The following is a 14,651-nucleotide window of genomic DNA, read 5'->3' as shown; positions in this document are numbered from 1 at the left end:
CACATGATATTTGAATTGCAGGGTTTATGCAGAAACCAGGGAAGTTAGCATGAATCCAAATTTACTGACAGTGCTGCTGTTCACACACGAAAGCCTTCTCACCTGTCTAAATAAGTGTGCATGCACAGACACAGAACATGAGTGGCTCCAGTTAATAACTTCGACTGTGAAGCCTCAAGATGTTACTGTGAAGGGGGCCATATTGTGCTAATGTGTTAAATAAAGCAATCCACCGCCGACTCCTCTTTATTCCCAAGAGATAAAAGCTGCTTCCCGCCTTCTCTCCCCATCAGTTCTCCAGTCCTGCTGCTCACCCACTGCTCCCTCCTACAAAGTCTCGTCTCGTCTCTCCCCTCCCCTCTCCTTTCCTCCCCTCTCCTCTCTAGTCCAAACCTTCTCCGCTCACACCTCTCCTCTCACTTCGCCTGCGCTCTCTAATGGCCTAAATTCCATTCCTGCCCCCTCCCTCTGCCACCACACTCATGTCCACTGCCCATCCTCCTCCTCCTCCTCCTCTTCATCGCTTTTTCCTCTGCTTGTCGCCCCTCCCATCCCATCCTCTCCTCTTCCCATGATGAGGTCCTCTTTAGTGTCTCCTAAACTCCCAAGAGACAGGCTGGAAAAAGAGATAATAATGGCAGGGACAGACTCTAGCACCCACCTACCCCCCAAAATCCCCCCCGCCCATCTGTTACACACCCAGTGAACACACATGCATGCACGCGACTATAAACACACACACACTGAATGAATGAGGCACACATGCACCAACTTGGCCACACACACATGCACACACACACACAAAAGAAAAAAAAATCACGTGTAATTTCTCTCTGTCATGGCATTTTGTCACCAGTAGATGGCACATCGGCTAACAGACTGACTGGCCTTCACGCTGAACAGTATTACTGCCATTATGACAAGTCTAATCTGTGCTTTTGTGGGCAATGTGGATTTTTTTTGAGACATGGGATGGGCAGTACTACCTTCATCAGGAATGGAGGATGAGGGACGGGACAAAAACAGTTTGACTGAATGAGTGGGGCACTGTATTAGGATACTGTGCATACAAATGACAAACTGTGGCTGGTTATCACTGCAGGTAAAAGCGCTTGATGGACAATGATGTGCAGGAGGTGGCCAAGCATCATGTCAACCCAAATGAGCATTACATTTTTACATTGCCATGACATTATGGCACGGTAAAAAATCATAATAATGCAGCTTTGTAACCTGTTGTAAACCAATGTCAGAAAGCTATTTAGGGCCTGTACTATAGGCAACTTTCTATGCAAGTAAGAGTCATAGAAGACTAGGGATGTCATCTAATCTTTAACTCTATACTTGCACATGTTTGCAATGCTAATACAAGTTGTTGTATAAAAACCTATTCAATGCTGTACTGTCTGATGGGCTGCTTCTCCACAGGAGATGTAGAGTGGCTGTAAAATGCCACTGGGCGGAAGTGCTGGCCGATAAAATGATTTGCTGTATGACACCAAACACCCGCACTGACCTGATGAAGTAATATGTCTTCCTCAGGTAAAAAAAATTCCAAATAAAACAAGGGGATACAACACAATGTAAGGGGCCAGGTGTACAAAGGTTCATCCTGGTCAAAGAGTCCAATATGGACCCAAACTTCCGCTAAAAATTTAGAACAGATCCGGGCATTTACATACTCTGAGCTGAGCGGGAAATGCAATGTTATCAGGCTTTTCCACTGACAGCAGTTTGGTTCACTGACTGAAAATTAACTCTGACCTGTGTGTGTTATTACTTTTGCCAACTGAGGGTTTCAAGTGGGCAGCTGGAATTTAATAATTGGAATCACAATCGCTTTAATTAACAAGTGCAACAGATATTCAGGAATTTAAGGGAGGGTGCTGGGCAAGCAATTTTTTTCCCCTCTAATTTTTCCTCTAGGTTTTCTAAAGTGTAGTTAATAAGTGGTATGGCTTCAATAATTGGCGCTGGCCTTTAATCTCCCTCTGGTGCTCAGAAATATTTAATGTGCTGCACAGGGAGAGGACTGTTCTCAGAAATGTCTCAACAACTGACCCGGAGCGCTGAAGTCATTAACTGCATATTCTGAACTAGGCAAAAAAAGTATTGAGTGTGTGACTCTGGATGTCTATGTAGGCATATGCGAGTGTGTGTGCGTGTGCACGCACATGCACAGCGTGAAAACAGGGAGTTCAGAGTCCTTTCATCGGAGAAGCAAGACTGTGAAGGAGGCTGCATGGGGCTCTGAGCCAGCCTGCTAAGGGTAGTGACCCGTGTGTGTGTGGTGTGTGTGTGTGTGTGTGTGTGTGTGTGTAGACAACAGGAACTGTGTCCCTTATATGGAAATATGTGAAGCTCACTACAGCAGCTGCTTACACCAACTGAAAACGAATGGAAAAAATAAAAAAAATGAATACATAAATTGAAAAATATACATTACAAGTGCCCTTAGTTTCTTAAACAGGCAAAAAGTGGAATATACAGAGATCTACATAATGAAAAAGAAGCACAGTATCAACAAGTTCTTTTTTCCAGCGTCTTTCTATGGTTTGACAGGCTCTAGTATAATCTACACAGATATCATGAGAAACAGAAGAGCCCTTGTGAGTGATCGGCATTGTTTTGATTGTGGTCATGGACTAGTTTACAGTAAAGTAGAGACATTTTCTTGCTCAAGCTGAAAATTAAGAACTTTATTCTCTCTGGCAAAGTGTAGTTGGGCCCCTCTGTCAAGGCTAAGCCAACAATGTCAGTTTTTGCACCGTTGCTTTTCAATCAGTCATAATCTTGTTGTATTTGGCAGTCCGACCGCACGAAACCCTGTTTTCATTTTATATCTAGCTTTTTTATTGTTTGCTGTCTCAGCTTTGATTTATTATTGTTTGTGGAACACTTTGTAAGACTGATTTGAGAATTGAGTTTTTAATTATTAACTAATCCCAGAGTTGCTGCAGCTCAGAAAACTACATCTCTGTTGAACTCGAATCAACTCGAGGCGCAGCCTTTAGTCCAGTATCAAAACCAACTGTGTTACAAGGGAAAAAAAGATTAAATTCCTTTAGTAAGATCCCAAAGTTCAAACGAGGGTTACAACAACAACAAGTGAGTGAGTTTGCCTCGCTTCCCATAACGCATCTGTGTGTGAAACCCAGGTGGGGAATCTTTCTTACCTGTGAGGGAAGATGCTCTTTGAAACATTGAGAACAGAGAGGTGTTGGACTGAGCCTCGCAGCAGAGCAGAGCAGACCTGGAGCACAGACACGGTACACTGTATTAACACTGCGGCGCTGTGTAAGTGTATGTGCATGTGTGTTAGAAGACGTGCACAGCCCTGAGGTGTTTCACTCAAGTAGAAATGAACTCAAGTGAGGTTAAAAATACAGCATTTGTGTGGAGCTTCAGTCAAGGAAAAGTTGTAACGTCCTTGCAGAGAGAGGGAGAAATATACATCAAAAATAGTAACAGCATGATTTACTCAAAAAAAAATTTAAAAAAGGGAACTTTCGCAAGATTTTGGTTTTAAGAGACACCTACAGAGATTTTAATTCAAAGGAGTTCTGGTTACATCAAGTGCTGCAGTCCGGGCCTCATACTGGCTAACCTGGTTCATCCAAAACCAAACTATCGCCCACAGAATGATGCCAGTCCCTGTTTGTTTTTTTTTTGTTTTTTTTTTTGTTTTTGTTTACAGCAGCCTATGAGTTAAATTCAGGTTCAGAGATAAATTGATGATGCATTAACTGTGGTGAACAGACTCAAGGTATGCCCAACAGTTCTGACGAAGATTTATAAGCATCTGCCCAGAAAATAATGACTGTAGGAAACTCTCACATCATGTGCATAAAAGTACCTAAATCACTGGAGTTACATCAAATACAAATGTTATTCAATTTGAAATTCAATTCTGGGAGGAGAAGGAGGAATTTTTGAAAACTCTAAACTAATTTATGGAAAGGTCATGCAAGTTTGTTTTTGATTTTGATATATTACATAGTCATAGTTTTGCTGAAGGATACGAATTGATTTATGTCACTGCTATTTGAAATCTAGACCCATCAGCCGTCTCCAGTATGTTTTGACTTGTTAGTTTCCTCTATTGCATGGAATGTGGTGCTTTAAAAATGTTATTATTATGGGGGGGAAAATGATTTGGTGCATGTGCTGCATTTGAGTTCTTCGTTGTACAGTAACCGTGTCAATGCACAGCATTTATGTGTGTGAGCATGTGTGTGAGCGGAGAATATGAGTTACGAGCCAATCAATATCCTCAGTGACAGGCTGACAGCTGGCTACATCTCAGCCCAGTCAATGAGCTGTATTTGGCTCTCAGATGCACGTCGATACATCACATACAGTATTCAGACCCCTTCACCGGCAGTGGACAGCAACAGGGACTGAGTGGCTGTATGGAATTGATTAAATGCACTGCAACACAGATATCAATGGGCAGCGATCTGTCTTATGGCGCAACATAAAAACTTACAGCTGTAATTGCATGTTATTTGTTTAGTGAAAATGTGTGTGATTGATGATTCTCTGATCTTTCAGGCGATGCTTTGGCTATTAATTACTGATTGATTATTAGAGTTCTCTTTCCGTATTTAACAACGGCGATTATTTGCATAGGAGCGCAAGACAGGATGTGATGTCAGCATGCCGTCTGACTCACCTGGTCCAATGAGCAGTCGGTGTTGGAGAGGTCGAGGGTTGCCAGGCTGTTGGGCTGACCCAGGAAGTGGTAGAAATGCTAAATGCAAAACAATAACACACATTAACACACAGTTTACCGGCACACACTGTTGCAAGGGGAAAGGTGAGACCATGACCAACTTAAAGAGGTGTGACGCCATTCTTCCAAAAGCAATCCTGCAGTTTTGTGTGTTGATATAATATGCTGCTGTGGAATCTAATGTCAATGTTCATACTAAAGCCTGCCATGCCTATGTGATGAAATGCTATTTTAAAGCTGAAATGAAACTGAAAATGACCTTTAACATGTTATTTAATGTGAAAGCACAGTGGCAGTTTCACACAGTCAGGGAGAATTCAGTTCATGACAGACTTTTTTTTCCCCCCAAAAAACCCAGCGAGATACTGTGACAGGTGTGAATGCTTTCCTGCAGGTTGTAAATTAAACCATTTTCACTTTATGTTCCTGCAGCACTGAGGCCATTTCACAGTGTGACAGATGACAGTAACCTCGGTGTCACTTTTTCTTGCCCAGCTACTAATACTATATATTTGTATCACAATGGTGAAGGCCAGTTTAACTGCTAGGCTGGATTGTGATCTACCTGCAGGAGAAGGGTGAAGGCAACTCACATTTTGTCACCTAAATGTGTTGTATTATGGAGGACTTCAACATGTTTCACAACAATAATAGCACAGAACAGTGTGCTGTTGTTGAATCAAACACAGGCACAACTCTTTGTGAGGTGCATGGACTGGTCAGCAAACTAGGAGCAAAAGGATTGTAAAGTAAAAGTACTTCAATGTTAAAAGCAACAACAATAACAATAAATAAATAAATGATATAAACAGAGAATTATTCAACTAGTTCTCAGTCTTAATAAACAGATGCTACATAACCAAAGACAGGAAATTTCTCTTTGTGGTGAAGCAAAGTTTCTGCAAAACCCCCATAATACTGTATGGGACAGAGCACTGGATCCCCAAAGTTAATGCTATCCTACAGAGCGATATGCCATCTGAAAAATGAAAAAAAAACAACAAAAAACCAATGAACTAGCCCATGAATACCTGGAGGACTGAGCAGTGTCAATCGATGATGTTTTATTGACACTAGCTTTGTGTTGGATGGGAAAGGAGGGAGGATCTCTGCGTCTGTGCCAGGACTCACATGCAGTTTGTGTATAAGAGTGCATTCATGTTTATGTGCATATGCATGTGCATGAGTGTACTTGCATCTAGTAGCACATGCTATTTGGTAAGTGCTTTTATCCATTCATGCTGTCCATCATATGTTTTTAGTGCTGGTGGAACCATGGCAGTGTCAGTGCCTTGTTCCATTAAACTACACACACCGTTCATGAGAGTTTGCATCTGCCTCTTGTGTTTTTGCCTTTACATGCGCTTACACTCATACATGGAGGACTGTCCACAAATGTGTGTATGTGTGTGTGTATCTGTGTACCTGCATGTCGTCTCCTCGGAGGACATTCCCTGAGAGGTCCAGATGGACCAGGCTGCTGGGGATGGACGGGTTGGCACTCAGTGACTGGCAAAGGCTGTTCACCCCTAAAGCCCCCACCCAACACACACACACACACACACACACACACACACACACACACACAGTGTTAGTATGATAACATTCAAACCCTCCACTTCATGTTCTGACAGCATATTGAAGGAAATAGCAGAGGAAATGAATGAAGAGGGAGGGAACACAGGAAAAAACATCTCCGGCTGCAGAGCATCTTTTTGTGTTGTGAATATAATACCATGTTGTGCGCTATTCTTCTGGTGAATGTAAAGCTTTAACGGGAACATATGCAAAAAAAAAAAAAGCCACGCAGAAAAATATTTTGGCTGGATTTTGTTCTTTTTGTGTGAGCACTGACATGCATCATGAACTACTTCCAATGCTTTGCTATGCATCTGGTGTGTCAGACACACAGCCTACTGCTGACTATTCACTTCTGCACTATCTTACTGTGCTCTATTCCCAGTTATCAGTGCTACCAGTGCAGTGACAGTGGTCAGGGAGAGAGTGTGTGTGCGGTATAGCTAATTGAAGCCAATACTTCTGTTCACACTGATAAACAGCAAGCATTAGATTAACTCAAGGGCTCTGCAAGTGACTGACCCATGATCCATCTATCAGGACTGACACAGTGACCTCTCACCCTCAGAAAGTCCGGACTGTCTGTCAGTGTATCAAGATATACGACTGAAGGCAAAGCAGACAGACAAGACGAGATTTAAATGACAGGGCTGTCCGTCAAGTGATACACGAGCTACGAGGGAGAGAGGGGAGAGGGAGAGCAGAAAGAAAAAACAGGATATGGAGGAACAGACGGACAGATAGGAGGAGAAGAAGAGAAGCTGACAAATACAGTGACAGAGAAAGATGGAGAAACAAAGAAAAAGAGGCAGCGACTGAGAGAAAAAAAACTCTCACACTTTCTGTTCACCACTTCATCTTAACACTCACTGAAATGCTATATCTTTTTTCTATATCTTTACAATGAAATATCACTGATTAAGCTGTTGGAAGTCATTTGATCTGGGGAATTACAATCTCTAGAAAAAACAATGTCAGCGATCCTCTGCTATTGCAAAGCTTGGCATTTGAGCAGTGAGTAGTACCGTTTTGTTTGCATTTGGATTATGAATTAGGCCTTCAGCTAGGTCCACGCAGCATGACCCCCTCACTAACCCACCACTGAGGAATATGATAGCTCCTTATTGATTGCCTGAAAGGGGAACATGTTTAGAGTGAGTCCCAGCAGACAGACCCTGGTGCTGGAGAGTTTACTCTTGGATGAGGTACAAGAAGAAATTTTTACCTGCAATTCTTTACAGCAGGCACATTTAAATAAGAAATTACAACAGAAACCAGTATACGGCCTGTTTTTTTTTTTTTTGGGAAGCCTCTATTGGCTGCCATAATCAGAGCAATATTGCAATCCTGGAGGGACAGACAAACACATTCATTGTGTTTCATTAGAGGCCATTACCGCTGAAGGATTTTTCATCAAGCCAAGAAGCTGCTGATGGGAAAATTGAGTGGAGTGATGTAGAGCAGCATTCAGGCAAATAAAAAACACAAAACAAGCTTTCTCTGAGTATTCTGTCGCCAGGGAAACATTTAGATGATTGGACCATAAAGATACAAAGCCATATATATCTATATCTATATATCTATCTATATGTATATGTTTATATATATCTATATATAGATAGATATATGTATCCAGAGAGAAAGAGATAGATAGATGTGTGTGTGTGTGTATATATATATATATATATATATATATATAAATTGCTCCATCCATCCATTCAACCATACCATCAAAAATCATGACTCTCCCATTATAAGCAACTGTATACATATACAGAGAGAGAGAGATACATATACCTTTGGGCGTTAGTGAGGTTTTGGAGAAGTTTAAATGCTTGAGCCCCATGCGAAGTTTGGCAAACTGAGCACCCAGCGAGGAGATACCTGAACACAGAGAGAAAAAAGCAGACAATGATTTTCACCTTTTCAGTTCTCTTTCACACCGTCAACATGTCATGGGTCTGCTGAATGAGCTCAGCCGGGTCCGATCACAGCGAGTGCATCTATCAGGGCTCAGAGGGTGCGTGGCCCCTCACACAGTTTTATAAACACACGCCTGCTCGCTCGCTTTTTCATACTAACCCATTTTGCAGCTTATTTCAAAATGCAGCTGGTGTAGCTTCTCAGCTTAACTCTTCCACTATGTGGGTCATCACCCCACCAGGGGCGCTGAATTGCTTCCGCCTCTGTTACTACAATGAAAAAAAGGCTCATTTTGTTCCCGTTTTGAAACTGTATTAAGTCAGAGTACAGAGCCTTATCAGAAAAAGTGACACTTTATAAAGTAACACAGTGTCATTGCCTCAAATAATGTGATTTGAAGGTTTTTGATGTGCTTAACGTGTATTTTTCCAGAAACACTTGAGGCCCCTCCATGTGAACAATAAACACAAAATGACAATCCATTAGAAGAGAAAGATGCAGTCTGGGGCGGAAATTCATATCACAGGAAAATGACAAGGGACCAACTTGTAAAAAAAGGTAGAAATGAGAAAGCACATTCAACGATAACAAAGCCCTCTGGTAAATTTTAAATGAGAACAAATGAGGCGGGGATGGGTGAGCTCCAGACATTTGTTCTAGATGTACATGTGGGGGCCTGAATATTTGGTGGAATGTATTTCTAATTTATGTGTCCTGGATAGATTGAGAGGCCATGGGGAGGAAGTGATGAAATATGCAACTGCTTGTATACAGTGCACCATAACAGGATACCCAAACTGTGTACAGTATGTTACCATGTTACTCTGTATGCATGCACGGCATATCGGTGACATCTGACAGGTTAGAATGAATACTGGTGTTGTGCATGTGACACTTGGCATCTGAGACCTGACTGTTGAATGTATTTGCTATAATCACATACATACATGTCTCAACTTGAGGTCTTGCTCAACCTCCAGCAGTAGCTGCTGTAAACTTTATTCACCTCTGATGTTGTGATGATGTCTGACTTTTTCTTTTTTTTTTTTAACTCTTATTAAGAAATACACCAAAGCAAAACCCCTTTTTATATTTTGTAAGTGGTAGCAGTGATATCCCAAGGTATCTTCCATTTTTTCATGAAAGCCATTTCCAAGACGTTTTCTAAATCTTAGAGTTTGAGAGGTGACTTTTTTATTATTATTATTACTTATAAAGTGAGGTGTTGTGAAGCCCTTTGAGACTGTAACTATGATTAAAGGCTACACTCACATACTTGGCTTGAAATCACTGTGGATACCTGAGGCATCTTGCTCATAAATCCACAGGAGAATACACATGCTAACCCTAAAAAAATGTTCATCTACACTGTATTATCATTTAAAGCTGCTGATACAATGCTGTACCTGTGCTACAGAGGGAAGACCAAATATACCACAGCAGAGCAATATAAAGGAGACATAGCAGGACGAAATAGAGCAGAACAGAGCGGTGTAGACTGTGACAAAGCAGAACAGAATCGAGGTGCGTGCATTTGGGTGGATCAGAGCAATGCAGAGGGGAGTAAAGCAGAACAAGATGCAGATATCACACCTCTGTCCTCCAGTGGGTTGTTGGCAAGATTGATGGTGGTGAGTCCTGAGCTTGGGTTATGGGCCAGGGCAGCAGCGAGCTTCTGGGCAAAGTCACTGGAAAACAGAGTCAAACACACAGAAGTTACTATAAAGCTATGAAACGATAGTGGTTGTTCTGTAACACTGCTTTCTTGGTGATAGCCATTTTTTAGATAACAGTTATAACACTGATACCAAAGTCAAACTCTCCATTAACACAAATGCTTCAGCATCCACTCAGAGTCAGGTTTGGGTATAGAAAACTACCCATTAGCTCTACTGACAGCAGTGCATATAAACTTTTATAATGCGCTGTAGCTCAAAAGCAGCGTGCACATCAGCAAATGAAGAATGTGAATGACTTTTAATCCGGGCACAGATACTTTGAAGTTGTTTTTGGTGCTAATTAACGGGATACTTGTTTGGAAATTCGGTTCATTAGTTTGATAGGCTAAATCATTAATTCCCTACAGAGGTGTCTCTCAAGTATATTTCAACTTTTGAACTTTATATTTGCATAATCTCACGTTTTGAGTCCAGCGTTGTCCAGAACGATCTCCTCCAGCCGACTGGAGCGGGACACCACGCGGAGGATCTGCTCACACACATCTGCAGACTAGACACAAACACACACTCACTACAAGGGTACTTTTGTCATTCATCATTTTGAAGGCAGTACTTTTTAAAAGTCAGGAAAATAAATGTTTTAAATGTAGTTATTTCTGCTTTATTCTGTAGTTTACCATGAAGGGTGACAGGAAAGGTGGGAGCAAGAGGAAAGAACAGAAGATGAAATATGACCTATGATATTTGCCAGTTTCACATTCACATCATAAGTGCATGGTAAACATTTTAGCCTGCTGATCCAGTGAGCGCCTCAGACCTTTTTCATCCAAAACACAGAATAAGTCAGTAATAAGTAAATAAATGCTGGAATGCTACAGTAAAACCAGCTCCAAGGATAAACAAGCACCTTTAACTTTGGAGGAACACTGTTCAAGCTCACAAATTTTGACTGAAACATGCAAGGTCATAAGAATAACACATATAAATTCAGTTTTAGGGTGATTTCTTTTCCCTGAAGCCTTACTGTACATGACGAGAAACACAAGGAAACCAATTTGGGTCGCTGTTACGCAAATCAAAACCACATTCAGGGATTCACGTTTGGAGACTGTTTAAGTGAATTCTGCCTCTTTCTCTTAAAGTCCACTTACGCGTGACAAGGAGTGTACTTGAGAAGGAGAGGGAAAGTTGTCTAGCTAGTCCCAACACTGCAGGAAACAGAGCCAGGGGAGTAAAACCACTCAAATTTCGCAAAGATGAAAAATTCAACAGTTTGAGGCATTCATAAGCTACCTCCACATTCACTGACCCAGTTCACCGTGTGCCTCGCCTTGTCTCACTGACTGTAAGTGAATACGTCATGCATTTAAGCACACTTAACTTTTGCAAACACACGTTCTGTTTGCCTTACAGTGCCAGAGTAAATCTCTCATTATATGCAAACATTTGCCATCACAATAACAGCACTTCACTGGATTGTTGTCTTGTCGTTTTTTGTTTTTTTGTTTTTTTTTTGAGTAATTGACATTCCGGCTGTAAGCGCCTGTTTCTCTCTGCCAGCAGCCTCGGTGCAGCGAAACACTGGTGACATTGTCCCGCACTGTTGTCTTACAGCAAGGGAGAGAGAGAGAGAGAGAAAAAGAGGAGGGGTGAAAAAAGGCGAGGGGGGAGTGTGTAGAAAAAGAGGAACATCCATGGAGGGGGGCAAAGATAAGCAGAAAGGGAAATGGCCGAGCGGGACAGAGAAGACTGTTGTTCACGTGTTTACTGAAGAAGCAGAGAGAATGACAGAGAAGAATGAGAGGCAGCGATGGATGACACTAAATAGAGAGAAAACGGAGTTATGGGAGTAGTGAGGGGTGAAATGGAGAAAAAGAGGGAGAGGGAGGAGGTGCTGGGTCCTTGCATTCCACTGATGGGGGAGAGATGGAGCGAGACAGAGAGAGAGAGAGAGAGAGAGAGAGAGAGAGAGAGAGAGAGAGAGAGAGGAGAGAGAGGGAGAGTACAAAGAAGACTGTATATTCCATAAGAGCCACAATAATAGTGTTGATCACAGCATGGTGACACGGTCAGTGTGAGTATTGTACCATTTAACCGTTTATTAGCCACCAGCTTTGTCTCGGTGTGCTACTACGACCCCGTGTCATGCTGAAATAATGTGTCTTCATACACGAGTGTGCGCCCACACACATGCTGCACCGCACAAGGCCTCTCCTCTCCTCTCTCCGCTGTCCTCTCCTTGCCTCTGTTCTCATCTTCAGCTCAGCATCTTGATTAGACCACAAGACAAACAGCCTGACTGAACTGAAGATGAGCATCATAATCCCTCGCCCTCGACGCCGGCTCCGTGTGTGTATGTGTTCTCCACCCCAGTGCCTTCAGTGATTTCTTATCCGTCAGATAAAGACGGTTAGGCTGTAATTTAAGCCCTGGCTTGTCTTGTGTAGTTATGGTTACCCGCTGTGCTCTCTTTCTTTTTTATCCACTGTTTTTCACAGCCTCACTGACCTCATCTTTTTCACTCGTTATTCATAAAGCAACTGCTTTGCGCCAGCAGGTTGTTCGTTGTAGCTCTAGTTGTGTTGCAGCAATAGGCAGAACAGGGCAAGGTTACCCTTGAGTTGAACTTTTGTTTGCCGACAGACACCAAAGTGCGGTAGCGGTGGTTCACATCCACTGACTTTATCTGTGGTTGTGGAAAAAATGGATAAAGAATGTTCAGAGGCCGGGTTCCCATGCTGCTTGTGGTGGGAATGCACAGTTCCTCTTCGGTCCATCTCATCTCTCTCAGCTGTACCTCTCTAGACTGCCGCTCTCTGACTCATTCACTTACTCTGTCATGACTCTCTCTCACTCCATCCGCTGACCTCCACACCAACCTTTCTCTTGCAATTCTTCTTTTATTTCCATCTGTCTCTGTAGCTCATTCTTTTCTTTCTCTTTATACACCATTGCTGCAATAACATCTCTCTCCCCCATCCTTATTCCTCCTATTAACCTCTACATATCTGACTTCCTCCAATTTCCCTCTCACATTGTGTCCATGATTTGGGGATCAAAATCTCATTGAAAAACAAAAATGCAAAAAGCCCATCTCAGCTGTCCTCATGTCTCTCTAGTTTCTTCACTGCCACCAAAAAAAAAAAACATTAGACAATGGACAGAAATTTCCTCAAAAATACCCAAAGGAAATATCTTGTTACCCTATCACCAGATAAGTGTGCAATCACACACGCACACACACACACACACACACACACACACACACACACACACACACACACACACGGAAAAGTCCTATCTCTTTACGAGGCAAGTGCGAGCATTAGATTCCATTCAGTCAAACCTCAACACACACATACTGTCCAAAACACAAAAGGTGGTATCTATAGCAACCTGGACCCAAAACAAAGCAAAGCTACACACTACAGATCATTCACATACACACACACACACAGAGACATGCACGTGCACACACACTCGCACACACATCTAATTACCAACACAAAAGCCTTGGGCTCTATTATAATGCACCAAAACTAATCTGGGATAACAAGGATACATGCTGGATGGACACAAGATGTGCCTGTATGTGTGTGCGGCTATGTGTGCACATGCATGCTGAGGGAGGTAATTTAAAAATTTGGGATACTAGCAATTGGCTGTGACGGGATGTGTGATAATTGTTTGGACTGAGGAAGTTGTGTGTGGTAATTGGTGAGACTGAGTGAAGCCCTAAGACACAGAGTTAGTAATGGAGTGCTGCAGGGGGGCAACAGCCTGAGTCATTGAGCCCCTTTTGTCTCGTTTGGATTAACAGTCTTATCACACAGGAACATTGGACTGATCCTCTGTCAACGGACAGGAGAGGAAGACGGAGGAAACAAAGGGAAAGACAGTAGTGTACAGGCTGACATACATATAGAGGCAAAGGTAGAGGGAGAGATGTACATGCAGACATAAATGCAGAGACAGGAGCACAGGATGACAAAGACAAAAAGCGAAGGGGACAGATGCATATGTGTTATAGGCAGACACAGCAAAAACAGAGGTAACACAGACATAACCAAGTGAAGTGGACGTGTGCATGAGTATTGATTACTGTCTATTGGAGACTCTCTGATGTTGTAATGAAATGCCTTTGTGATTATGCTGCACACCAATTTCCCCACAGGTACAAATAAAGCTTCTATCCATCTATCTATTAATGATGCAGGTGCCAATTAGAAACAAGTTGCACCTTCTCTAAGAGTTTAATCCAAATCAGACTAATGGTGTAGCAGTTATGGCCTTCCAAAGTTTATTTTAAACAACAGGACACAGCCCTGAACTGTGGTATCCCTTGGCTTGGGTCGATATTCAATGATACGAAATAACACTTATGCACAGAGTAACAGTACGAAAGTACATAGGTCATTTTGATTACACAAGTTATAGTTTTGATTCATGTGCAGAAAATATTACATAATAATCACAAAAATCTAAAAATAATATATAATAATGAAAAAAAATATATATATCTTTTAAATGATGGGTCACTAAAGCACTACTCTATAGTTTGGATATTGGCCAAGCTTAATAATGTCTTCATCTAAATCAGACCAGTGGTCTAAGATGTCATATTTGACAGCCAAACGCAACCTGATCCAAGCCCCTGTCTCAACCCAGATGTCGCCATGTGGGGGGAAACTGAGCGACAGATTAGCTGGAGGATTAACAGATAGAGCGGTAACCAC

The 14,651-nt window shown here is 42.1% G+C and overlaps 1 protein-coding gene across 3 annotated transcripts in view; it reads right to left on the bottom strand.

Annotated features, from left to right (window-relative positions):
• Window positions 1–14,651, bottom strand: part of LOC115373899 (F-actin-uncapping protein LRRC16A-like) — a 91,487-nt gene that overhangs the window by 32,356 nt on the left and 44,480 nt on the right. For all 3 annotated transcript variants that reach the window (XM_030072529.1, XM_030072528.1, XM_030072530.1), the window contains exons 10-15: window positions 10,377–10,465; window positions 9,830–9,924; window positions 8,111–8,197; window positions 6,161–6,264; window positions 4,676–4,753; window positions 3,177–3,253 (exon numbers count right to left, since the gene is read on the bottom strand). In XM_030072529.1, the coding sequence (XP_029928389.1) occupies window positions 3,177–3,253; window positions 4,676–4,753; window positions 6,161–6,264; window positions 8,111–8,197; window positions 9,830–9,924; window positions 10,377–10,465 (530 nt within the window). The remainder of the gene's footprint in view (window positions 1–3,176; window positions 3,254–4,675; window positions 4,754–6,160; window positions 6,265–8,110; window positions 8,198–9,829; window positions 9,925–10,376; window positions 10,466–14,651) is intronic.

Source organism: Myripristis murdjan, chromosome 16, assembly GCF_902150065.1.
Source record: "Myripristis murdjan chromosome 16, fMyrMur1.1, whole genome shotgun sequence".
Lineage (NCBI taxonomy): Eukaryota > Metazoa > Chordata > Actinopteri > Holocentriformes > Holocentridae > Myripristis > Myripristis murdjan.
Note: the sequence above shows the minus strand (reverse complement) of the source record. Positions and strands in the feature narration are given on the sequence as shown.